Below are 24584 nucleotides of genomic sequence, written 5' to 3' on the forward strand. Positions count from 1 at the left end.
TATCATTAAAACACCATTAAAAAAATGTCTTCTTAAAGCAATTCTTTCGCTATCTCAGACACAATCTTTAAAAATATATATATATATATCGATCGCGGCACCTGCAAGTTGAAGATGCATTTTTTTTCAATGCACATAGTGACTCACACGATAAGGTAAATACTGAACATTCTAAATCGCCTGGCGATAGCTCTATTAGAAACACCTCTCGCGCATGACTCACACACCTGTGCAGGTGTTACAGCCGTTGGAGGAAGAAAATGACTAAATCTGTTTAACCTGAGGGCTTAGTGCCAATCGTTCCTCACTTTTGCGCAATAGTTTTCATTCCCCAATTCTCATACAAAATAAAAAGGTCTCAAAAAAACTGGTAAGCAAATGTGATCAACTGAGACTGAAGTGACACGTGAAGGTCTACCTTAAGATTTTTTTTTTTTTTTTTTTAAGTTATTTGCTTTCGTTACCATTTCCTAGATTTAAACTTTAAGCCAACGTCACAAAAATTGTTCCATTTCTGTCACAAAAAGTCTTCACTCTTTTTTTGTTCAGCATTACAACACAGAATTATTCATCACCCAGCCATTTGTGGCTCACATCCAAGTTAAACGGCATCTGAGTTTGTATTGGACTGTTTATTCTAAATGGCACAGGTCACTTGCTAAAGTTAAAACCAAAGAGGAACAAGTGTGTTTACATTTCAGCTGTAAGAAAGCAAGCAGAGATTAAAACCGATCTTTGAACTAAGGAGTTTATGTAACCCAGTGGTTTTGTGAACACGAGCTCTTAAAAGATCAAAATGCATGAATCACATTTTTTCTGGCACACCATCACAACAGAGACAACTAAGACCGACAGTGATTGATAAATATTTTAATGAATATGTAATAAGCTCAGGAGGTCAAAGTTAGAATGTGCAAGTTGTGCATCACAATATCAAAAGGCAAAAAAAAGGAGTGTACATCATTTAGATGAAAAAAGGTGTTCATTTGACAGAGTTAAACTTCAGTCTTTCATTACACCAACTAAAAGATGCAGCACGTGTTTCAGTTTGAGTGTTCAGCATAACACTGCAATGGAAGAGACATCTGCCCTTGCGAGGGTGATAAAAGAAAAGTCATGCTGCAATGTACAAACAAATACAAAAAGCAGACTTTACTAGTTGCCATTGCACAATAAGGAAGCTTCCACTCGACAGATGCATGCCACTATAAAGGAAATACTTTAGAAAACTTGAATCAAACTGCTGGATTTCCACACTAAACTACAATAACTCAGTTAACTTGATGCATCCCTTCTCAGGCACCTGGGTGTCGCTTTGGCTACTCGAGACCGATTGTGCCTCATATAAAAATAGTGCTCTTTTTTCCTTCCATGCAACATTTGACACCTTAAATCTAACATGTCTGTGATCTAAAACTCACAATAGAAAAGCAATAAAGTTAATAAGAACCCTGAAAGGACATCTGGGACAACCGCATTAGAACAGAGGTAGCAATTCCCAAACTTCATGTTTTCAAACCTTTCACAATTAAATAGATATAGAGAACTGGATTGGAAATCAAAAGTCTTGTAGTATTATGGCTCAGTCTCAAAACCTAATGCTGGATTAAGGCAATAATATTAAGCGCTCAATGCATACTTTAACAGATTGACCTGTGTCACAGCAACTTTAGCTTTGATTCCATTTTTAGTTCCAACTCCTGGCCAGCATGAAGCTTAGGGCCAGACCCAGAAAGTAGCTTGTCATGCTGGCAGTAATGCTGCCGCAGCCGCTATGCTGCGTTGTGACCGGCTGTGCTGACTGAACATTTCTGAAGACATTAACCATCAAAGGTGATGACGTGTTGTTCGAGATGCGCAGTGTTGTGCTGAAGAGATCAATCTGAAGAAGAGATGGAGCGCGTTAGGAACTGGAAGAACTTGTTTGGTAGCTACAAGCACAAGAGAGAGGGGATAACAAAACTCTCACCAGATCTTTGCTGACCCTGATTGGATCCTTGAACACAGTCCAAACCACAGCCTCATTACAGGACGGGGTGGTCAAAGAACCGAGGTAACGGTAGTACTTGGTGCGATCCACTCCCTCCAGGAGGTCATCCAGAGATATCGCAAGTTCAATTTTAGCAGAGTTGCCTGGGGGGAAAAAAAATACCAGTGAAGAGACCAGCTTACTATTATTTAAAAAAAAACTATACAAGAGGATGCAATCTTACCACTTAGAGGAATCTTGCTCAAGTAGGAAGTCAATTTTTTCCAGCTGGCAGGTTGACCAGTTGCATTGCCAGACATCACCTGGAAGAAGAAAAAAAAAAAGTTTGAAAACCAACATGAAAGTGAACCGCAGTACAATGAGAGTTACATTAATATGTGTATGCTTCCTTCTCACCTCAATGAAGAAGCCAAGAGCAGCAAGTCCTGTGGAGTCTGCTACAGCCAGTGTTGTGTTCCGATTAAGGGATGACTTGCTGTTTACAATGTGCAACTGGGGCAGGGGGTGAAACCATGCATTTTAGTAGGAGCATTATAAGGAGAAAACATGGGTGACTCACATAAAACAAAACCTATACCTCCATGGGGTAATGCTTGCCATCCACCGTGTGCTCAGAACCAGGGACAGAGGCGCCATTACCCCAGTGCAAGTGGAACTGCAGGCTGTCATAGGACTCCGACAGGTCTCCTCCAGAAACCTTAACACCAGTCTTGATGGCTACCTTTACTAAAGAAGTGGAAAGATTTAGAAAAGTTATTGAATCATAAGTTATAAGCTTGCTACATGGCGGAAATAATTAATAAATAGGGAAATCCAGCAAAGTTTTGATATTCCGGCTGGAAAAGATTCCACATTTAAAAGTTTTAGGGAGATTCTTTAAATCCAAAGCTTCTCATTCCACACCTGTGTTGCCAGTGTTTTCGATCTTGTCCAGGACGGACCTGTCGTCGTACTTCTCGAAGGTGAACGCGGTTAGATTGGGGTTGCCTGTGGCTGATGCTGAGACGATATTAATGGGCGACTGGCGCGTGCCGTTGCAAAACGGAGCCGCAATGGTTGACCAGGTGGCATCATCTATAAAGAGAAGGGAGGCTTAAGTCGCTGGAAAGAGGAGTAGTGATCAAAGTGTGAAGATAATTGAATTGTAGCTGTTTAGAGATAAAACATTTTTAAAAATGTAATAGAAAATAAAAAAAACAACATTACTCACTGCAAGACGAATTGTGATAACACCAGTCTGGAAGGGGAGTAGAGAAATGAGTGCTTCACATATGCAGTTAGTCCAATTAGAGTCACTATGAATTTAATATTTAATATACCAACATACCGACTGTGGCTGAGGCACAGTGAGAGCTGGGTACAAGGACACACACAGCAACTGCAGCTACAACGAACCACGTCATCTGAAACCGGGTTAAAAGAAAAGACAACAGGGGAACAAAACGTTAATGTTGACTCATCCGCGTGCAAAAAAAAGCATCAGATCCAAAGAACAATAAGGAAAAAGAGAAAGAAAAGAAAAAGTCAAATTAAAGTCCCAGTGGGAACTCATTTAAAATTGATTTAATACAAATTACTGTGGATACATTTAGAAAATAGAAAAATAATAATAATTTAAAGTTTAAAATGCTACAGCCATCTGTTGATGAAAACAGTTGGGAAAAAAGTCCGTTCTGCTACTGCTTGTGACCCGACTAAAAGCCTCCCCCACCTGACCTGAATAGCGGTGCTTTACCTTTGATGCACAAGTGTGGCGTCGCCTCCCTGTCAAGTAACAGCTGTGAAGCTTCATGCCGCAGTTTTAAAGGAGCACAGCCCATCCCTCAGGTACTGCGCAGGGCGGATCTCCCCTCCCAAAAATGACTAATATGAAGAAGTTCAAGAATCACAGATAGGGGTGGGGAAAAAAAATGTCACACACCAGCTTCATCTTATTAAACTGTATTAATTATGAAAGTTTTGGTCCATATTTCTTACTCAAAACTAGAACAAAGAAACTTTGTAATGTAGGCCACACTCTAGTAACACATCTGATGGTGATTAAGAAATCACACACTAGAAAATAACACATCTTTAGCCACAGTCGCTTTATTTAAAAAACAATCCAAAAATGCATCCATCAAAATACAATTACATCCATACAACATTAACGTAAAACTCATCCTACATAAGAGAAAACAAAGGTCATTTTCCACAGAAAAAGTTGAAACATCGAGTCTAACTGATCTTCAATAGCAGCTTGAAGCCTGAATCTGTATTCAGATCATGTGGTACAAGCAGGGCTGGACTGACAGTCTGGCATACCGGGCATTTTCCCGAGGGCTGGTGATGTCGGGTTTTTTTTTTGTTTTTTTTATTAGGCTAATGTAAAAAAAAAAAAAAAAGTTACCGGCGGGCGGCCCACGATTTCATGTTGACGGGGCTAGTCCAATGAAATCTCTCAGCACCTCTTTGGCCCGCCCCTCCCCTCATCATTGACACAGGTCATCAATCCTACCATTTGAGCTGAACGGACTAGGAGAGAACAGTCAAAAACCGAAATGGATAAACAAACAGAAACGAAAGGGTGGTGCACAGAAGCTCGAGATAAAAGGCTAAAAAGCCTACAAGCAGCACAATGTGCGAAGCTTACTGACATGTTTGCAAGTGCTTCCACCACGACCACAGCACCGTGTGCAGGGCCATCCAGTGCAGGGCCATCAAGTGCAGGGCCAGGGCCGTCAGCATCATCAGCAGCCCCCAGTGCACGAGTGTAGAACAGTGTAGGCCAAACACAGAGGAAGAAGCTATCGTGGTGGAGTCGGAGGAGGAGGAGGAGGAGGAGGAGGAGGAGGAGGAGACAGACGTGACCCAGGGACAGATTGAGGAGGTCAAAATAGCCAGCCCGGTAAGAAGTAGGCTAATGTTAGGCGAAATGTTAGCAGAATGACGACATGTTTTTATAATGGGAGGACTGAGGGCTCCCCGTGTGCGTGGAGACTTAAATGAGCTATTTATAGACATCTTCACTACATCAGTATGGGGGGAATTGATCATGCTGAGATTATTACTTATTTTATCCAGTCAGGCTGGAACACGAATAAAAAACCTAGCCTGTTTTTTTGCACAACCTTGTTGGTTAGGAGGTGGTCACCGACTGTGGTGTGTGTGTGTGTGTGTGTGTGTGTCTGCGCGTGCGCATTTCTGTCACAGAGATCATTCAGAGTCTTTATTTTCAACTAATACTATGAGTAGATCTACTTTATTTGAATGTGTGTAGGCAAGGCTATAACGTATCTAGTGCCATTCCATTTTGTAGGCTTATGTAAAGTTGACTGGTGTGCAGATATTGCAAATACCCAATGACATCAGTCATAGATATCAAGTGTGTCATTAATGTTTATGACACTCTCATGTAGACACCAGTGTTCAGTGTTACTTTAGCTTGTTATAACTATATTGTTTTGCAGGTGTTACAGGTTACAGTTGCCCATGTAATATTAGTGAAACATTGCTTTGCTGAAATGGATTGGTATAATAATGGTTAATATTCCTGCCTCAGTCATTTTCGGTCATTTTCAACCCTCCGTTACATCAAACACAGACTGAGGAGTTGCCTTTCTGCCAGCAAACTGGAAGCCTTTATGTTGATGGCCACCGAGAAAGATGTTCTTGTGTCCCTTGATACTGACACAGTGATTGACAGAGTGGCAGAGAAGAGCGATTTAATGAAAAAACTGCTTTTGTAAGGTGAGGAGATTTATTTAAATGAATACATTTGTGTTAGGATTTAATTGCATTTTTCACAGAAAGTGATGAGATTACTTATGTGATCGTATAAATATTCAAGGTGGGCCGCCATGGCCAAAAATGCCCGGGCCATTTTTTGGTCCCAGTCCAGCCCTGGGTACAAGTGCTTTCAGAGGATGAATGTTTTTTCTTTCTCAATCCCAAAACATCTTATGAAGAAAAAGAATGATTAAATCCGACAAAATGCGGTGCTTGTGGAGCACATAGCACTTTTTCATTTTAGTTCCTGTCTTCTCGTATTTTCAGTGCTACACTTGTCTTTCCCAAACCAGATTTACCACAAGGACGAGTAATGAGGTCAATTACTGACTTACTGTGACATGATATGATACTGCATAAAAAGGAGGAGGCGTTGTCTAGGCATCTCTTTACACGCAATGGGTGTTGGAAGCTGTAATGGTGGTGAGTTGAGTTATGTTATTATTCCCTTTATTCAGCATAACAGTTTAAGAAATAAAAACATTTTTCATCCTTATGTTAACATACACAATTTGTGTATGTCACTGAATTCCTGAATGTTAAATACTTCCCTTTAAAGTTAGAACGAGTGGTTTACTGTGTCCAATCCTCCAGACTTTTCCTTCATGTTATCCAAAACAACCCTGATCACCAAGATTCCTTTCGAAATCATTTAATAAAAGCAGATCACTTGAAACCTTAAGTTCTCAAAGAATAAATTAACACTGAGAGGGAGACAGTGCTTTTTAAGTTTCAGAACTTTGAGCCTGAATTTTTCACTGTGGATGATTTCAGTTTCTGCCCCCTGACAATTTACAGCAGAAATAAGCTCACACAACAGTGACACAGTCAACTTTGCAGTCACTTCAACTGGATGCTATTCGTCTCTGTCATGTGGTGGTGTTTGTGTGGTCATTCAACCATATTTTGAAATCTAGAACCACACACAGGTGTATAAAGCATCTTAGACCGTGCCGGAATCCTATTTAGTATCTTTAGGAAGGAGGGCTCTACTCAACTGAAAAGATAAAGCTCCTGGAACATTTAACAAGTATTTCCTCACACTTACGTAAATGTGCATATAGGTCACAGTCATGGAAAAATACACTGATAAACAGGCAGCACATAACATAAGATGGGTTGTGAGACATTGGATGCAGATGTGTAGATGTGCATGTTTTGGGAACTTCCTGATCTGGTAGAGTTAAAGAAATACTGATTTCAAACCTATTCATGCTTTTAATGGCCATGTCTCTCTTTTATGATAAAGTAATAGCATTATTAACCTGAAGCTCAAGACCTTATATAACCGGTAATGATAATGAAAGCTTCATGAAAGATTCATCTCAATGAAACCTGTCATGATGCGTGACAGGTGCGCCAAGATGAATCATATATGTTGTAAAGCCAAAACCAAAAGATTGTGGGTGTGCGTAAGCTGCTCCAGGAAATATTGTACGTACAGCATCAGTTACAGAAGTGAGAACGGCTGCTGATTTTGCAGTGTGATGTCACAGACATAAAGTGAAATGAGCACGACCTCTTTAAAAACTCTTTGTGTGATGGTGGCGAGTAATGTGCTGAAATTACAGTGATGGATTAGTCGTTGTTGTTTTTAAGGCACTGCTTACTGAGAGCTCATTTTTCAGTAGCGATACTCGTCCCAGTCCTGCAACTTCAAAGTGATTAAATAGGAGGCAACAAAAGGGCATTTCTTAACTTTTCCATGTATCTGCCATGGCAGGCAATCTATGTTAAACTGGAAAAACCACCTCAATTCAGAGGTGGCCACCTATCAAGCACAACGCAGCCCTGACTGCTCTTCCCAAGCAAAGTCACCCACCGTTTTCACCTTAAATCATTTGACCGAAACAACTCACATGTTGGTCGGATAGAATAACTACTCACAGGTGAAAACAACTCAAACCCCTCACAGGATGGTGGGTGGATCAGTGAACACACATGTAATCTCAATGATTCTGGAAGCTCAAGAACGGACCGGAGTAATTCAAGTGAAAATGAAGTCTTTATTTGTAGTCACACGTCAAAGCATATTAGCGCTGGGCTCAGTGGGAAAGAATGCCCGCAGAAAGTCTGTCAGACTGCGCCCCGCGCTGATATGCTTTGACGTGTGACTACAAATAAAGACTTAATTTTCACTTGAATTACTCTGGTGCGTTCTTCAGCTTCCAACTAAAAGAACCAAATCTAACAATTCCAAAGAGTTTAGTGCCTCAGATGAGATGAAACATCTACAAGAATAGGAAAAAAAAAGATGATGAAAGCTTCATGAAAGATTCATCTCAATGAAACCTGTCATGATGCGTGACAGGTGCGCCAAGATGAATCAAATATGTTGTAAAGCCAAAACCAAAAGATTGTGAGTGTGCGTAAGCTGCTCCAGGAAATATTGTACGTACAGCATCAGTTACAGAAGTGTACATCAAATGAAAACAAAGCAGACATGCCAAAGATTCTCAACCTAACCAAACTGGGTGTAGACCAGAATTTGTTTACTGTCTTGACAAGTTTGTTATGTTTTACACCGCTTCACTTGCTGTTTTCTTCTAACTTGGTGTTCAATCAGGTCACATAAATCAAACAATAGCACTTTGCATTCGAGGAAACAGGATAAAAGAGGACATGAAGCATCCAGCTGGAGGAAACCATCAAAGGCAAATGGCTAAAATAAAAGAAGCATCTAAGTTTCAAATAGTTCATAATATTTCTTTTGTTTTTTCTGATCACAAATTTGTAAAGAGTCAGCACAGCAGACTGGTCTTCCTACCTGACATCACAGTACAGAGTGGAGGATACTTAGCTCCTTAAAATCAATACGTTCTCTAAAATATGAACAGTATTTTGCAATGCATTTCACTTTTAGATTAAGTGTTCAAACAAAACTGCAAATCATGTGATCACTACAGTATTATTTGGTTCTGAAATAATTCTCCCACTCCCAGTCTCCATACAAGTCCAACATTGCATTTTGTACGGTCAACAGTGTAACAACCTGCAGCCTAATCAACAGCATCCCTGGTTATCCTGCACAGGGTTTATATAATCATAGTAATGATAGTTGTGTCTAACAATGTTACTATCACTGGTGAAAAACCACACTCTCAAACATTTAGCTAGCATAGAAAGATGGAATAAATAGTGCAAAATAGATCATTTAACGGTAATTCGTCAAAGTTTCAAATCATCTGAAAAGGGCACAGAGACATGCCAGCAGCACATAACATAAGATGGGTTGTGGGACACTGGATGCAGATGTGTAGATCTTTCTGGAATGAAGAGACTGTGTGGGCCGAAATACGTCACGATTTCCTGCATGTTTTGGGAACTTCCTCATCTGGTAGAGTTAAAGAAAAAAATAATTTAAATTTAAAACAGATTCATAAGATGCTTCCTTTTGCCTCAATGAATATCTTTTTAAAGGCCATGATTTTTCATGTAGCTGCATTAGTAGCCTGACCCTCAGCATCCAGTATAGGCTAACCAGTTATGATGGTGAAACCTGTCATGTGTTATGAATCAAGAAGATAAATCTCTTAACATAGCAATCTAATCTTACATAGCAGTAGATAGTGAAAGATTGTTTTCAGCTGTGTGATTGTATTGTTCTCAGTCACAAGTTTTCTGTCGCCAAGATAAGTTACCTGCTGACTGCTTCTGATTTCAGTCAAACCGGTAATTACAAGCAAAGCAGGAAAACAAGAAAGAAAATCACCTAAAGTTTATTTAGACACGTGGTCCCTATTGAGCAGCAAATCTACAGTCCAACCTACTGAATATAAAGTCGAATTTATTTTTGAGCATTGAGTTTTAAATAGGAAGTCTACGCAGGTTCTACTCTTTTGGATTTAAATTGAATGAGCATTTATTGTCTGACACATTTTAATCGATTTTCCACCGGGTTTTTTTTTCTCCTGGTGGCACTTGCTGGGCTACACCACACAATGAGACATGCAGCTGTTTTGTTTGCTTGCTTTGTTTTTTTAGTGGTACTGGTTTCTGAGCCTAAAACTCTGTCTCATGTCCTTACAACCTGGAGCATATCTGCTTTTTCTTCCATTTTTTGCAGCATTTATTCTACCATCATTTATGACCAGTGTCCCTCTCCCTGCTGTTAAAAAGCTCCCCCACAGTAGAATCCTGCCACTGTCATGCTTAACTGTTTTTAGTGGATGAACAGTGCCCCGTAGTTGCTAGACTTTGCTTGAACCTTGACCCAAATAGTTCGGTTTTTACTCATCAGATCAGATCATTTTGTTGTGTTTTCATGTTCCTTTTAAAGCTATTTGCCAGACTCCAAGCAAGCTACCATATATCTTTTATTTTGTGTCTTTCATCTTGTTCCTAAGCTGCCTCTGCATATGTACAGCATAGAGGACTTTTGCAGCTTTGTTTTTGTGACCTACCTAACCATGGCCAATCATGCACAATTACTCACACTGATCTTTTATCTCTACAAAGAGTCTAGATTGCTTAAAAGTTCTTACCTTTCACAGTTATTGATATGATTTTACACCAAGTAACAGAAGTTTTAGAAGCAGATTTATACCTTTGTCTTTATCTATGCTTCCTCACAGTTTTATCGCTGAAACCTACAAAGAGCTCCTTGAACTTACTTTTTTGGTTTCTGTTCAGTGTCGTGGATTCCAGCCTCATCTACTTTGACTCTTGGTCCTGATGACAACAGAAACCCTCCTTACAAAATGGAGCCAGCCTATTGATAATGCATGTTAGCTGTGTTCAACTTGTACAGAAGCCCTTTATATGTAATGCAACACTTGAAGAATAGATTAATTTGAACTACTTTATTCCTTGTACTTGTAGGTTTGTTCTAATTAGACTCTCGATCAAGGCTACTACACTACCTTTTTGATTAGCAATGATTAGAGAGACACTTACCATGTCTAGGTCCACCGTAACAGACTCTTTAAAGACTGTCCAAACCACTGCTTCATTGCACGTAGGGGTTGTTAGGGAGCCACTGTAGCGAAAGTATGAATCACTCCCTGCTGCAATGCTTTTATTTTATGTGAAGCACTTTGAACTGTTTGTACATGAAATGTGCTATATAAATAAATTTGATTTGATTTCATAAATATAGAGTTGTAACAATAGCTCGGATTTGTGAGTTTTTCAACCATAGCAAACAGAGTTCGAGAATTGTTGACATTCTTATTAATCATGATGAGATTAATGAGATGAGATTAGTTGTCTAGATTTCTCTCTTATCCTTGCAAGTACAGTAAAATCTATGATGAGGGCCACGCGAGGTCATGACAAGCATGTGATGAATGACTGTACCTGTTAATGATGTCACCTGCTGAGGGATACACCTTAAGCTGTATATCTAATCATGATCTGGCATTTTTTTCCAAACCTTTTCATGCTGCATATTTGAGCTATTTAAAAATTCAAGCATGCTTTTACTTCTTCTTTTTTTTAAGGTAATTATACTACTAATAGTCTGATGCAGGGCTACCCAAATCCGGTCCTCGAGGGACGACGTCCTGCAGGCTTTGGATGTTTCCCTGCTCCATCACACCTGATTCAGATCGATGCTTCATCAGCTGGTTTAACAACCTTTTGAAGAGCTCCATTTCATCTAAATCAGCAGTGTTGAAGCAGGGAAACATCTGAAACCTGCAGGACGTCGGCCCTCGAGGACCGGATTTGGGTAGCCCTGGTCTAATGCTTTCTTATTACCTCAATAAAGAATCCCAGCACTGCCAGACCATCAGGAGCTTTCAATGCCTCATCCAGGGACAAGTCTTTCCTCTTGTTCACTATGTGCATCTGGACACAAGTTGCCATTTATGACAACAGGATATGGCAGTCAGAAAATAAATTTCTAATAGATGTAGAAAAGTGGTGCTTATAACTACCTCCATTGGGGATCTTTTTGAATCCACAGTGTGCTCTGAGTCTTGTGAGTCTGTGCCACAGTGGAAGTGGAACTGCAGGGTGGAGTAGACGTGTTCCAAACCTCCCCGACACCTCCACCAAATCATCCTTCAGAACACACTTCACTGGATGTTCAGTTTGAAGATAGTAAGATCACAAAACAAGATGACAACAATAAAGGGTTTATTTTAGATATTCACCTGTGAAAATTCCTTGGAAAACTAGAGATAGCCTATTTGTACTGCAGGACAACAGATTCCAGTTGACATCAATGTTCACCACTTTGCACTTTGTATATTGTCTAGCCTTGACCAAATCTTCAGTAAACAATTTTGTATAAAAGAAAGCATTCAAACCTGCGTGGCCCGTATTCGTGATGTACTTGATAGCATGCTCGTTGCCAAAATCTTTAAAAGTAAAGGAATCAAGCTTTTTATCCACCTCTACGCTGTTTGAGTCAATGTTGATGGGTGACTGTCGTTTGCCATCACATTTGGAGTCAGGAAGAAGGTGCCACTTAGATGGTGTGTTCTCTGATAAGAGAAAAACAAAAGTCAGGACAATTCTGATATTCAATCCCCACTTTATTATCATTATGAAACTCCAGTTGCGAATTTTACATACATACACATTCGTGGATACCTACCACAGTGTTCATCATAGCACCATGAATGACCTAAAGATGAAAAGAATAAGTCTATTTAATGTCCCAGATCAAAGTTAAACACTGTGTGAATGAAGGTTCTGGATGGATGGTTATGCTCTTTCATAATGGATGTAGTCAAATGGCTTTTTCTGAGGCAGAATGATTGCACAGCACTAAAAACAAAAAAGGAGAAAACACTTAATGTGAGATTATTGGAGATTTTCTGAATCAACACATGGTCAAAAACAGAAAACACACCAAGTACGTCCTGACAAGACTCGTAATAGCCAAAAGCAAACTTCTGCTAGAATTCTGCTTTGATATTTTCCATAGAAAAATTGGTAGTGCTCAGTGAAATCTCTTTGACTTTTAACACACAGTCCACATAATTTTGATGGGGTTAAGGTCAGGACTTTGAAAGTGCCATTTTAAAGCGTCTTTATTTCCACAGCCAGCTTTGTTGTGTGTTAGGGATAATTGTCCTGTTGCATGGTCAATTTGAGTCTAAGTTTGAAATTTCCAGCTGATAGCTTTAAATTATGCTGAAGATTTCTGACTTAGCCCTTCTGGTTAATCATTTAGTCCACAATATACACCAAGCCAGTTTCACTGGCAGCAACGTAATATCGTGTAGTACTCGTGGAGATGAAACTTTCCTGTTTTTGCCCCAAACGTGAGTCTTTTCAAACACCCCAATCTTCAATTTTTTGCAGCATTTATTCTACCATCATTTATGACCAGTGTCCCTCTCCCTGCTGTTAAAAAGCTCCCCCACAGTAGAATCCTGCCACTGTCATGCTTAACTGTTTTTAGTGGATGAACAGTGCCCCGTAGTTGCCAGACTTTGCTTGAACCTTGACCCAAATAGTTCGGTTTTTACTCATCAGATCAGATCATTTTGTTGTGTTTTCATGTTCCTTTTAAAGCTATTTGCCAGACTCCAAGCAAACTACCATATATCTTTTATTTTGTGTCTTTCATCTTGTTCCTAAGCTGCCTCTGCATATGTACAGCATAGAGGACTTTTGCAGCTTTGTTTTTGTGACCTACCTAACCATGGCCAATCATGCACAATTACTCACACTGATCTTTTATCTCTACAAAGAGTCTAGATTGCTTAAAAGTTCTTACCTTTCACAGTTATTGATATGATTTTACACCAAGTAACAGAAGTTTTAGAAGCAGATTTATACCTTTGTCTTTATCTATGCTTCCTCACAGTTTTATCGCTGAAACCTACAAAGAGCTCCTTGAACTTACTTCTTTGGTTTCTGTTCAGTGTCGTGGATTCCAGCCTCATCTACTTTGACTCTTGGTCCTGATGACAACAGAAACCCTCCTTACAAAATGGAGCCAGCCTATTGATAATGCATGTTAGCTGTGTTCAACTTGTACAGAAGCCCTTTATATGTAATGCAACACTTGAAGAATAGATTAATTTGAACTACTTTATTCCTTGTACTTGTAGGTTTGTTCTAATTAGACTCTCGATCAAGGCTACTACACTACCTTTTTGATTAGCAATGATTAGAGAGACACTTACCATGTCTAGGTCCACCGTAACAGACTCTTTAAAGACTGTCCAAACCACTGCTTCATTGCACGTAGGGGTTGTTAGGGAGCCACTGTAGCGAAAGTATGAATCACTCCCTGCTGCAATGCTTTTATTTTATGTGAAGCACTTTGAACTGTTTGTACATGAAATGTGCTATATAAATAAATTTGATTTGATTTCATAAATATAGAGTTGTAACAATAGCTCGGATTTGTGAGTTTTTCAACCATAGCAAACAGAGTTCGAGAATTGTTGACATTCTTATTAATCATGATGAGATTAATGAGATGAGATTAGTTGTCTAGATTTCTCTCTTATCCTTGCATGTACAGTAAAATCTATGATGAGGGCCACGCGAGGTCATGACATTTCGACACGCGTGTGATGAATGGCTGTTCCTGTTAATGATGTCACCTGCTGAGGGATACACCTTAAGCTGTATATCTAATCATGATCTGGCATTTTTTTCCAAACCTTTTCATGCTGCATATTTGAGCTATTTAAAAATTCAAGCATGCTTTTACTTCTTCTTTTTTTTAAGGTAATTATACTACTAATAGTCTGATGCAGGGCTACCCAAATCCGGTCCTCGAGGGACGACGTCCTGCAGGCTTTGGATGTTTCCCTGCTCCATCACACCTGATTCAGATCGATGCTTCATCAGCTGGTTTAACAACCTTTTGAAGAGCTCCATTTCATCTGAATCAGCAGTGTTGAAGCAGGGAAACATCTGAAACCTGCAGGACGTTGGCCCTCGAGGACCGGATTTGGGTAGCCCTGGTCTAATGCTTTCTTATTAACTCAATAAAGAATCCCAGCACTGCCAGACCATCAGGAGCTTTCAATGCCTCATCCAGGGACAAGTCTTTCCTCTTGTTCACTATGTGCATCTGGACACAAGTTGCCATTTATGACAACAGGATATGGCAGTCAGAAAATAAATCTCTAATAGATGTAGAAAAGTGGTGCTTATAACTACCTCCATTGGGTATCTTTTTGAATCCACAGTGTGCTCTGAGTCTAGTGAGTCTGTGCCACAGTGGAAGTGGAACTGCAGGGTGGAGTAGACGTGTTCCAAACCTCTCCGACACCTCCACCAAATCATCCTTCAGAACACACTTCACTGGATGTTCAGTTTGAAGATAGTAAGATCACAAAACAAGATGACAACAATAAAGGGTTTATTTTAGATATTCACCTGTGAAAATTCCTTGGAAAACTAGAGATAGCCTATTTGTACTGCAGGACAACAGATTCCAGTTGACGTCAATGTTCACCATCTTGCACTTTGTATATTGTCTAGCCTTGACCAAATCTTCAGTAAACAATTTTGAATAAAAGAAAGCATTCAAACCTGCGTGGCCCGTATTCGTGATGTACTTGATAGCATGCTCGTTGCCAAAATCTTTAAAAGTAAAGGAATCAAGCTTTTTATCCACCTCTACGCTGTTTGAGTCAATGTTGATGGGTGACTGTCATTTGCCATCACATTTGGAGTCAGGAAGAAGGTGCCACTTAGATGGTGTGTTCTCTGATAAGAGAAAAACAAAAGTCAGGACAATTCTGATATTCAATCCCCACTTTATTATCATTATGAAACTCCAGTTGCGAATTTTACATACGTACACATTCGTGGATACCTACCACAGAGTTCATCATAGCACCATGAATGACCTAAAGATGAAAAGAATAAGTCTATTTAATGTCCCAGATCAAAGTTAAACACTGTGTGAATGAAGGTTCTGGATGGATGGTTATGCTCTTTCATAATGGATGTAGTCAAATGGCTTTTTCTGAGGCAGAATGATTGCACAGCACTGAAAACAAAAAAAGGAGAAAACACTTAATGTGAGATTATTGGAGATTTTCTGAATCAACACATGGTCAAAAACAGAAAACACACCAAGTACGTCCTGACAAGACTCGTAATAGCCAAAAGCAAGCTTCTGCTAGAATTCTGCTTTGATATTTTCCATAGAAAAATTGGTAGTGCTCAGTGAAATCTCTTTGACTTTTAACACACAGTCCACATAATTTTGATGGGGTTAAGGTCAGGACTTTGAAAGTGCCATTTTAAAGCGTCTTTATTTCCACAGCCAGCTTTGATGTTTGTTAGGGATAATTGTCCTGTTGCATGGTCAATTTGAGTCTAAGTTTGAAATTTCCAGCTGATAGCTTTAAATTATGCTGAAGATTTCTGACTTAGCCCTTCTGGTTAATCATTTAGTCCACAATATACACCAAGCCAGTTTCACTGGCAGCAACGTAATATCGTGTAGTACTCGTGGAGATGAAACTTTCCTGTTTCTGCCCCAAACGTGAGTCTTTTCAAACACCCCAATCTTCACAGTAGATGCCTTTTCAATCTCATGTTCCCCACTTGTGAAAAAAGACCCTGAGATACTCAAACTCCTCTATCTGAGAGAGCAACTCATTCCCCATCCAGAGAGGACAAGTCATCCTTTCTGATTAACTGCTGGTAATGCAAACCAAGCACTCACTCCAGTTGTATAGGGAATGATTATCCAATGGCAAAGGGCTCAATACTCTCAGAGCATCTCCCAGAAGACACCACAAGGGACATAGTTGTATAACCTCTCAGTCCACAAAACACACATAGATCAGTTGGGCAAACTGCCCAGCATCCTCCCATATCCCAGAAAGGGTAAATAGCTAGACCAGTGTACCACAAACAGGACGGAGACCTGACTTGTCCTCCTGAATCTGATTTAAACTACTGGCTAGTTTCTCAACATCAGAATGACTTCCCTCTCTGCTGAGGGTGACAGTGTTGTGTCTTTCATCTGGATCACAGTAAAATGTCTGCACCTCTGAATAACTTGTTCTTTAGTACAATAGTGTGATGCTATGATCGTGAACTTTTTCATTTCAAGGTTTATATCATTCGTTTAATCATTCTGCCTCAGAAGAAGTTTAAAGAAATAGCTGAAAGCCCAACTTTCCCGAGATGTTGATATCAATGACAAGTGTATGCAAACGTCTGACCAGAACTTTATGTGTTTCATTTTCCAACTCACTGTTCGGTAGAGAAATTGCAGGAGAGGCATATACTTTTCGTCCATTGAGCATTTGTGAAAGTCAATAGACATTAGTAAGGTTGGTAAATTCAGAAAACCGTTGAATCTGAGAACAGAACAAAACGTGTTTCTTCCAGCAGATCATTTAAAGGGATTTTCGTAAAAGGAAAAAAAAAAAGTTGTAGAATGCCCAGGTTGATGAAACAGCCTTCTCCATACCAATGATTATCACAAGTTCTCACCAGTCCATTCAGAATGTGCATGTTTGGATTTTTGGCATAGAGGACTACATTGTAAACTTGTAAAGGTAGCCTGAGAAAATAAATGTCTTCCTGAAACTGTAGAGATGTTTCTGTTCTCATATGAACTTAAGAACATAAGAACATAAGAAGTGTAAAGATTTACACTTGTGAAGTAGTATTGAACACCTGCAAACAGACCTGGATGTGTAAAATTGGTCAAATTCCCCGTCCTCTCTGACCCGGGGGCCTTTGCTGATCTGTTTGGTGCTTATTGTCATTCATACTGCCAGAAAAGGTCATCCGTGGTGCATTTTAACAACTAAATTGAAGACACCTGTCATCTCCAGGAAAATATTTCCCAGGATGTGACCACAATAAAACAATTTTGTGTGTGTTGGTCGTGTGCTTCGCTTGACTTTTGCTAAACCCCTGACAATTTTCCCAAATACTTGCACCTTCTCATCTCTGCTTAGCTGAAAGTAGCTTTTGACGTGAGATCTGAATTGTGTATGTAACCAGCATGAAAAATCAGGTTACTAATCCTATAATTGTCAATTAGGCAGTTCTAGTAAATCCCCAGTAGAGGGCAGTTTTCCCCTGCTAGTGTTTACTTTCCTTTTGACCCCGAGGTCAGAAATCGCGTGATGTCTGCACTTAGAGAAAACGCCATTTTTTCCTCTCAGACTCGAGGTGGACAGCTGCAGAGCAGGCAGCGCCGAGTGAGTCGGTAGCCAAAAAGTAAAGAAAACACGGAGAAAACCTTTAGAAACAGCCGCGGATGAGACACAGAAGTCTGCAGGTAGATTCCGGTAGTCACAGGCGAGTCCAGGTTTCATCCCGATAAGCTGTGAGCCGAGGAGAAAAACCCCCTTCTGTGAGTAAGTACACTGAGCCTCCGGTTGTTTTTTTTTTTTGTGTTCCTGCTAGTCTGATCTACTGTCCGAGAGTAAAGATTGATTGAGATGGCGAGCCCAGCCCAACGATTCTGAGAGAACGAGAGTTGGAGATGCAGTGTGGCCAGATGCATAACCTACCTTGACGACTCTGGATCATCTGAACCTCACACGTTGAGTACAGTTAAGAAACACACACACTTCTCACCTACTCGGGAGTAGTAGTGAAAGGAGTCGAAGAAGAAGAAACTGGAACATTGACACACTGAGTACACACACACCCCTTGGATCCTTCTTTTTTTAACTAAACTTATCAGGACACCGAGCAGGAGAGCTCGGTTTCCCATTGGACTTTTCCTTTGAACTTTGTTTGTTATTTTATTTTATTATTTTCTTTATTTCTATGGCGCTGTATTTAAAAAATTAAGTGACAGCTCAGCTGTAAATGTTCATTATTTCTATTGAATTGATATTAAAATGTCACATGTTCAAACGCCAACACCTACTCATTCTTCTGAGTCCTTCTCTGGTGCAACTCCTACCGAACCTAGAGCGATGTAATTATCTCTCCAAATCTCAAGTCGAGACTAAAGGTGCTACATGTACAAAACAGGGGATTGCAAGATACTTTGATATAGTGTTGAGAGGCGTGTTATGGGTAGAGCAAGCGGTGCATGGTGCTGAGTTTCAGTAGGCCAAGGGTCTATTGAAGGTCACATAGTGGAGCAAGCTATTGAAGGAGCCTTCACTCTAAATAGTTAGCCGAGCCACCTGTCAATTGCCGGCAGCAGTGGCCCACACTGAGGAGCAGTGTCATCAGTTTCAGCCTCACTGCATGGCGGCTGTATGTGCAAGTTTCTGCCCATGTAGCCTAAGAAGGCATTTCAAACAGCCTATATATACTTAAAAGTGTGAACTGTGGAATATCTACACATTTGCACACCACTGCCCTCTCAGTTTCCTTCTATTTCCATCTTCTCCATACATCATCCTGACATGCTCTCCTCTGCTTCTGGACTTCTGTCTGTGAAGAGTTAGTTGAAGCTTCTAATCACTTTACAAGTCACTTTTAAGAGTGCATCACTTTGCTTTGTATTGAAAACAAATCATGATATTTTGTATCATTTGCCTCCAGTGAGGCTTTTATTTTTAAGGATTTTGCATTTGTCTGTACAGTGGAATGATTTTCATCCATTAGCCGTTACATATTTTGTGATTGAGAATTTTAGGATAACTTCTGGTTTTGGCAGTGTTACAGACCTAGGAACAGATTATTTATATATATATATATATATATATATATATATATATATATATATATATATATATATACATATATATATGTATGTATACAATGTTTTCCTGAAATAAAACTTTATCCTTTATGTAATTCAGTATCTGTAAGTAAACTATCCATTCCCTTTCATTTCTATTTGCTCTTTGACTTCTTTTACCCCACCCCCTTACAGTCCAGAACCCCCCGTCCTGGTCTAACATATGCACACGCCCACTCCTCTAATACGCTGTGTTAAGGGCATCAGTAGCATTCTTCCCAGACATGTGCTTCTGTCACTCATGTGCATGTAGCTGCACAACCACACCTCACACTTTGCATTTCCACTGTGTCCTCTGTGTTCCCAGCACAAGGCTGGCACACTGCTCTCTCAGTCTTGTAAACACGGCCCTTCTCTAACCGTCTCTCTACAGCCTGGACCCGAACAATATCCCTGAATAGCCTGCAGCTTCATCTCATTTCTCTGGGTATTTTTATGGATTTTAAGTGCTGAAAACACATCAACAGAGTTGAATTTTTGGGTGGAAGAATTGAACAAAAAGTAGAAACATTTTTGCGAGTTTTAGACCTGTGTAAGTCTTCCAAGATGGCCCCTATGAGAGGCTGGATAATTGGGCTCCTGCTGGTGCTCTTGTGCCCATCTCAAGTCCCACTCTCTGGTCTAGTAAGTGCTCAGGATGTGGCTGAAGCAGAGGAGGACCTCCACACCAGACATGCTAAGGAGCTTGTAGCTGAAGAAGGGGAAACTGCTGAGGGTGGGGACGGCCTTGACGAAGACGAAGAGGTAACAGAAGAGAGGGAAGATGAAGCAGAAACTGATGAACAGAGCGCTGAAGAAGATGAGGAGGAGAATGCTGAGGCGGAAGCAGTGACAGACGAAGAGACTGCTAGTGATGAGAAGGAAGCTGCCGAAGAAGAAGAGGAGGAGGAGGAAGAAGAAGGAGGAGAAGACGAAGAAGCTGCAGATGATGAGGCTGTAGAGGGGGATGAGGCTGATGAGGAGGAGGAAGAAGCAGAGGAAGAGGAGGCTGATGAGGAGGAGAAAGAAGCTGATAAGGAAGAGGAAGAGGCTGTCGAAGAGGAAGAAGAAGCAAAGGAGGAGGAGGAAGACACTGCTGAAGAGGAAGAAGACGCTGATGAGGAGGAGGAAGACAGTGATGAGGAAGAGGAGGAAGCAGAGGAGGAGATAGCTACTGATGAGGAGGAAGCAGAGGAGGGTGAAACTGAAGATGAAGAGGCCACTGAAGAAGAAGAGGAGGAGGATGCTGACGAAGAGTCTGATGATGATGCAGTAGAGGAAGACGAGCAGGAGGATGATGATGATGGTGTAGAAGAGGAAGAGGTGGAAGCAACTGAAGGAGAGGACGTTGCTGAGGAAGAGGAGATAGGCGCTGCTGAAGAGGAAGAAGCAGAGGATCCTACTGCTGAGGATGACTCTGAAGAGGATGAAGGTTTAAATACATTTGAATACATTATGATTATTTTGAAAATATTTAGACTAATTATACATTAATAAGATGCTAAAGTAAGCAGTAATTTACCAAAAAGTCTAACAAAAAAATGACCGATTTTCGGTCAGTTGAGTGAATACTAAATCTGTTTCAGCTCTCTGACACCGTTTGACTTGCTGCAGCTACTTTAGGAACAGTGTCATACATATCACTCCTAAAATAGACTGGCTTATCTGTGCTGTAACTGGCACCAGGCAGTATCTAAACCTTTCATTGTTGTCTTAATGTGGCCTTTGAGAACCCAAAACAGGTACTACCATGAAAGTGTCCAGTGAAAGACATTTAGATACAAGTAATATTCCAAAAGTCAGATGTTGATACAAAAGAAAATTTCAGGCAGGTATTGCTTTCACTTTCTGAGTGTGTGTGTGTGTGTGTGTGTGTGTGTGTACATGTGTGTATGTTTCATCAAGCCAAAATCTGGCCAGGGTTTTCAGTACTCTGGCAAGAGATTTATGGTGCTGTTACAAATCATGTTTGTAGTTGAAGGTTGAATTTTAAACTGGTTGTGTTCTGATCTGAAAAGTGCTGAACGTAGAATAGCCTATAGGGGCCTATGGTCTCTCTGCATTTGTAAGTTCCCCAATTAATCGTTTTTTGGGACTCATGTAAATCTGGCGTTGTGTTTTTATATTTTTTTATTAATAACATTTGTTCTTACAATGATGTACACAGGATTAAGAAAAAAAAGGGATTTTATTTAAAATAGATAAGACTTACAGGGTGGATGTAAATGGCCTTGATACAGATCTTATACATTAAATATGTTGTTGTTCATTGTGTTGCTTTTTAGATGAGGCTGAAGATGACAACACAACAGAAAACCTTGAAGGCACAAATGAAGAGGAGCCAACTGCTGACACACAGAAATTCCACTCTGGCTCTTTGTGCAGTATTTGCTCCATATGTGAGGTAAATTCTTTAAATGGGTATAAAAGACTTTAAGTGGAGCCATACATCTGTGTTTCTCTTAATTCTTAATTGCTTTCAGCCTGAAACAGAGTGACTAATCACTCAGCAATGTGGGTTAACTCGTCTCTTTTAGCACTGCTCTGCAAACTGTGACAAGTGCCCCTGTGAGGAGGGAGATGATTCCGATCAGTGTGAGCACTGCGAAGTAAGCATCTTCACTGAGCACAATGCTTTGGATTATGCAACTCGTTTCATTTTGACAAGGGGCTCCTCATATTAATTCTTTGTTGTTTTCCAGAGCTGCTCATCCTGCTACATTTGCCCCATACTGTGCGATACAGTTTGCACACCAGGTAAAAAGTGATAGTTAATACTCCTGCTGCATTTGTGCTGTTGTCTGTTGGGACTGACTTTTGTGGGGGGTTTTTCCCGCTTTCGTTTAGGTGGTCTTGTTGATGAGCTAACTGGATCCCTCTTTCAGTAAGATTCTTCACTTCTCGCATCACATTAATGTTTCTTAGAAGGACACAAGAGCACATTTACAAAATTGACAGACTGATGACTTTTTTTTTTTGCAGGACTATTACCTCTCTACTCTGATTGGGTGAAAGTCTTTTTATGGCTTAGGATGCTGCTCCACTGCTGCTGTCCGACTGCCCTTTGCTCAGCAGCTCAACATCCAACAAGAACTTATCTTGAATCTTGGTCTATGTTTTGACAATTACTTCTATGATATTTTCTTCTGGGTTTGTAAAGAGAGCTGACAAGTCAGTTTGTAGGATTTTATCAATTTTTGTAGGAGTTTTACTTTTGAAAACAGCTTCATTTGAGTTGAAATTTTTAACTAGTTAACGAACCACAGAGATGCAAATGAAGTTGTCTGCAACTCAAGTAATATGCAAATGTTTAACATCTCAGGTCGTAAATACTGAGTTTGCTAATTTTGGAGTACAATTTCAAAGACATGTTAACGTGTAACGACTGTACATAATAATTACAGATTGTAATGTACAAATAAATTTTGCCCTTTCTGTAAAAAAAAGAAAAAGAAAAAGATGTGTAAGGTCGCTGAACTGTGCTTTGGGGGCACAGCTTAAAACTCTTTTTAGTTGACAAGAATAGAGAGGTTTTTTTCTGAATGAGTTCTAATGATAGATTTAACGTGGGAAACTGTTAAGGAAAGTTTTATGACTTTTATTTTGTGCCTTAATGAAAAACAGTTCTAATAAATCTGTCTGCTTTGTTCAGGTGTTAATAGGCTGCTTTGAGCAAGAAAATGATGCTATCTGCCGCAGTGGGTTACATAAACTATGGCGGGTCCTGAAAAGATACTCTTGTGAGGTCTAAAATGAAGTGGGATGTTAGGGACAGGGTACAGTACAGGTATATTACATGATAAAGTTTCAATTGGAATTAGTTCTGTGCTCAATATGTACTACGATTGAGCTTTAGGTATACATTAAGTTATACCTTTAAAACTGACATATTGGCCAATTTAGTTCTAACAGGTACTTACATAATACAACCGTATGTTCACAGCTGGTTATCTGCATACTTTTTACATACGCGTCACATAAAGTACACATTGTTTAAAGCTGAGTGTGCATGACAATACAAATGCTGTCTTGTCTCAAGGAAAAACAAAGTTTGCCAGCGACTTCTAAGAAAGGAGGAAACATTTTCTTAGTGCGTCACAGAATCAACTCAGAGTCACAGAGTCAAGGTTGTCTGAGAAGGAAGCACTGATTTTTTTTACTATTGGAAATTTGATAATCTGGCGAATTTTGGTGCAAGAACTATCTTTATCCATCTTTATCCAGCTAGGCTACTTTCCTAGTTTTAGGCCGGAAGTCTAAAATAAATTCTAAAGTTTCTTTTTTTTTTTTATGTAGAAGACAAAAGCATGGATTATTGACGTGTGTTCATACATGCGTGCGGACGAGAGGTGAAGAATAACAGAAAACAGGTTCCATCACACAGTGATGTGTAAATAAACAAAGGAGCAATTACATCAAACAAAAACAGTAGAGGAGAACATGGTTGTCTTTTCCCTGAAGTGTCACACGTTTCCATGTTGAACTTGTAAGCATAAAATACAGCCAATGTTGGTTTTAGATGAATACGTTTCTGGAAGGTTTTTTTTTGAGTCTGAGCAGTTCCTTCTCCCAAGACAAACAAGATGCCACACCTTTTCACTCAGTGTGTTTCTAAGTTCCTGAATGCCTGCCGGACCTTGACAATGTTGTGTAATCCTAAACTCATCAAGAGTTTGTCTTAAGCTATTTACTAGTTTCTGTCATTGGGGGAAAAGAATGAAATGAAATGAAGAATGAAAGCCTCTTCTGCTGACAGCGCCAAAGAACAAGTAGCAGGTGAACTCTAGTTGACCCCTGGTCACGAGGTGAACTCTAGTTGACCCCTGGTCACGAGGTGAACTCTAGTGACCCCTGGTCATGTGGTGTGGGGGAGGGGGAGGGGCTATAGGAGGGAGGAGGGGTTAGGGGGAGTGGTGTTAGGGGAGGAGTTATGGGGGAGTGGTTAAGGGATGGATTAAGTCTAAATATTTATTGAGTGTATAAATGAAAGATTGTTTAATTACAGTATAGGGAAAGTTTAAGTTTTAGGAGCAAAGCTGACAACATTTTAACACATTGACTCCCAAGTCACGTAAAACTACGTTTTTACTGCCCATGCGTTGGCTCCCACATGGTAAAAATACGTTTTTACGTTTTTTTTATGGATTCTGAATCTATACATTCTAATGCACATTCTGTGTGATTTTTGTAATTATGTGATGAACAGAACTGACATAGATGGCAGTCAAAAACTGGTGTCAT

At 40.0% G+C, this 24584-nt stretch overlaps 2 protein-coding genes and 1 pseudogene across 3 annotated transcripts; 1 reads left to right on the plus strand and 2 right to left on the minus strand.

Moving 5' to 3' along the window:
- Positions 1 to 854: 854 nt before the first annotated feature.
- On the minus strand, positions 855 to 3805 carry LOC142373917 (carbonic anhydrase 4-like). The gene is made up of 9 exons (XM_075457388.1): positions 3726 to 3805; positions 3318 to 3393; positions 3201 to 3227; positions 2894 to 3064; positions 2568 to 2716; positions 2387 to 2482; positions 2214 to 2292; positions 1970 to 2133; positions 855 to 1882 (listed from the first exon to the last, which is right to left on the minus strand). The coding sequence occupies exons 1-9, from the start codon at positions 3780 to 3782 to the stop codon at positions 1688 to 1690; spliced, it is 1014 nt and encodes a 337-aa protein (XP_075313503.1). The 5' UTR covers positions 3783 to 3805; the 3' UTR covers positions 855 to 1687.
- Positions 3806 to 8939: 5134 nt separating this feature from the next.
- Positions 8940 to 17158, minus strand: LOC142374527 (carbonic anhydrase 4-like; annotated as a pseudogene).
- A 2473-nt stretch (positions 17159 to 19631) lies between these two features.
- LOC142374319 (uncharacterized) lies at positions 19632 to 23867 on the plus strand. Of its 2 annotated transcripts, XM_075457949.1 has the most exons (6): positions 19632 to 20775; positions 21629 to 21747; positions 21881 to 21952; positions 22046 to 22100; positions 22191 to 22227; positions 22326 to 23867. In XM_075457949.1, exons 1-6 carry the CDS (start codon positions 19911 to 19913, stop codon positions 22345 to 22347), a joined length of 1170 nt encoding a protein of 389 aa, XP_075314064.1. In that variant the 5' UTR covers positions 19632 to 19910; the 3' UTR covers positions 22348 to 23867. The 2 variants fall into 2 exon arrangements, with proteins under 2 accessions (XP_075314064.1, XP_075314065.1); XM_075457950.1 differs by lacking the exon at positions 22326 to 23867 and having other exon boundaries at positions 22191 to 22231.
- The last annotated feature ends 717 nt before the right edge of the window (positions 23868 to 24584 follow it).

The sequence above is a fragment of the Odontesthes bonariensis genome, chromosome 23, assembly GCF_027942865.1.
Source record: "Odontesthes bonariensis isolate fOdoBon6 chromosome 23, fOdoBon6.hap1, whole genome shotgun sequence".
In the NCBI taxonomy this organism is placed as follows: domain Eukaryota; kingdom Metazoa; phylum Chordata; class Actinopteri; order Atheriniformes; family Atherinopsidae; genus Odontesthes; species Odontesthes bonariensis.

Bases quoted from the DNA above. Each gene is read 5' to 3' on its own strand.
- LOC142373917 (XM_075457388.1), bottom strand. From the start codon at position 3,782: ATGAAGCTTCACAGCTGTTACTTGACAGGGAGGCGACGCCACACTTGT. The intron at 3,394-3,725 runs GTAAAGCACCGC...ACCCGGTTTCAG, and splicing joins GCCACACTTGTGCATCAAAG to ATGACGTGGTTCGTTGTAGC. The intron at 1,883-1,969 runs GTGAGAGTTTTG...TCTCTTCTTCAG, and splicing joins TCAGGGTCAGCAAAGATCTG to ATTGATCTCTTCAGCACAAC.
- LOC142374319 (XM_075457949.1), top strand. From the start codon at position 19,911: ATGGCCCCTATGAGAGGCTGGATAATTGGGCTCCTGCTGGTGCTCTTG. The intron at 20,776-21,628 runs GTTTAAATACAT...GTTGCTTTTTAG, and splicing joins TGACTCTGAAGAGGATGAAG to ATGAGGCTGAAGATGACAAC. The intron at 22,228-22,325 runs GTAAGATTCTTC...TTTTTTTTGCAG, and splicing joins CTAACTGGATCCCTCTTTCA to GACTATTACCTCTCTACTCT.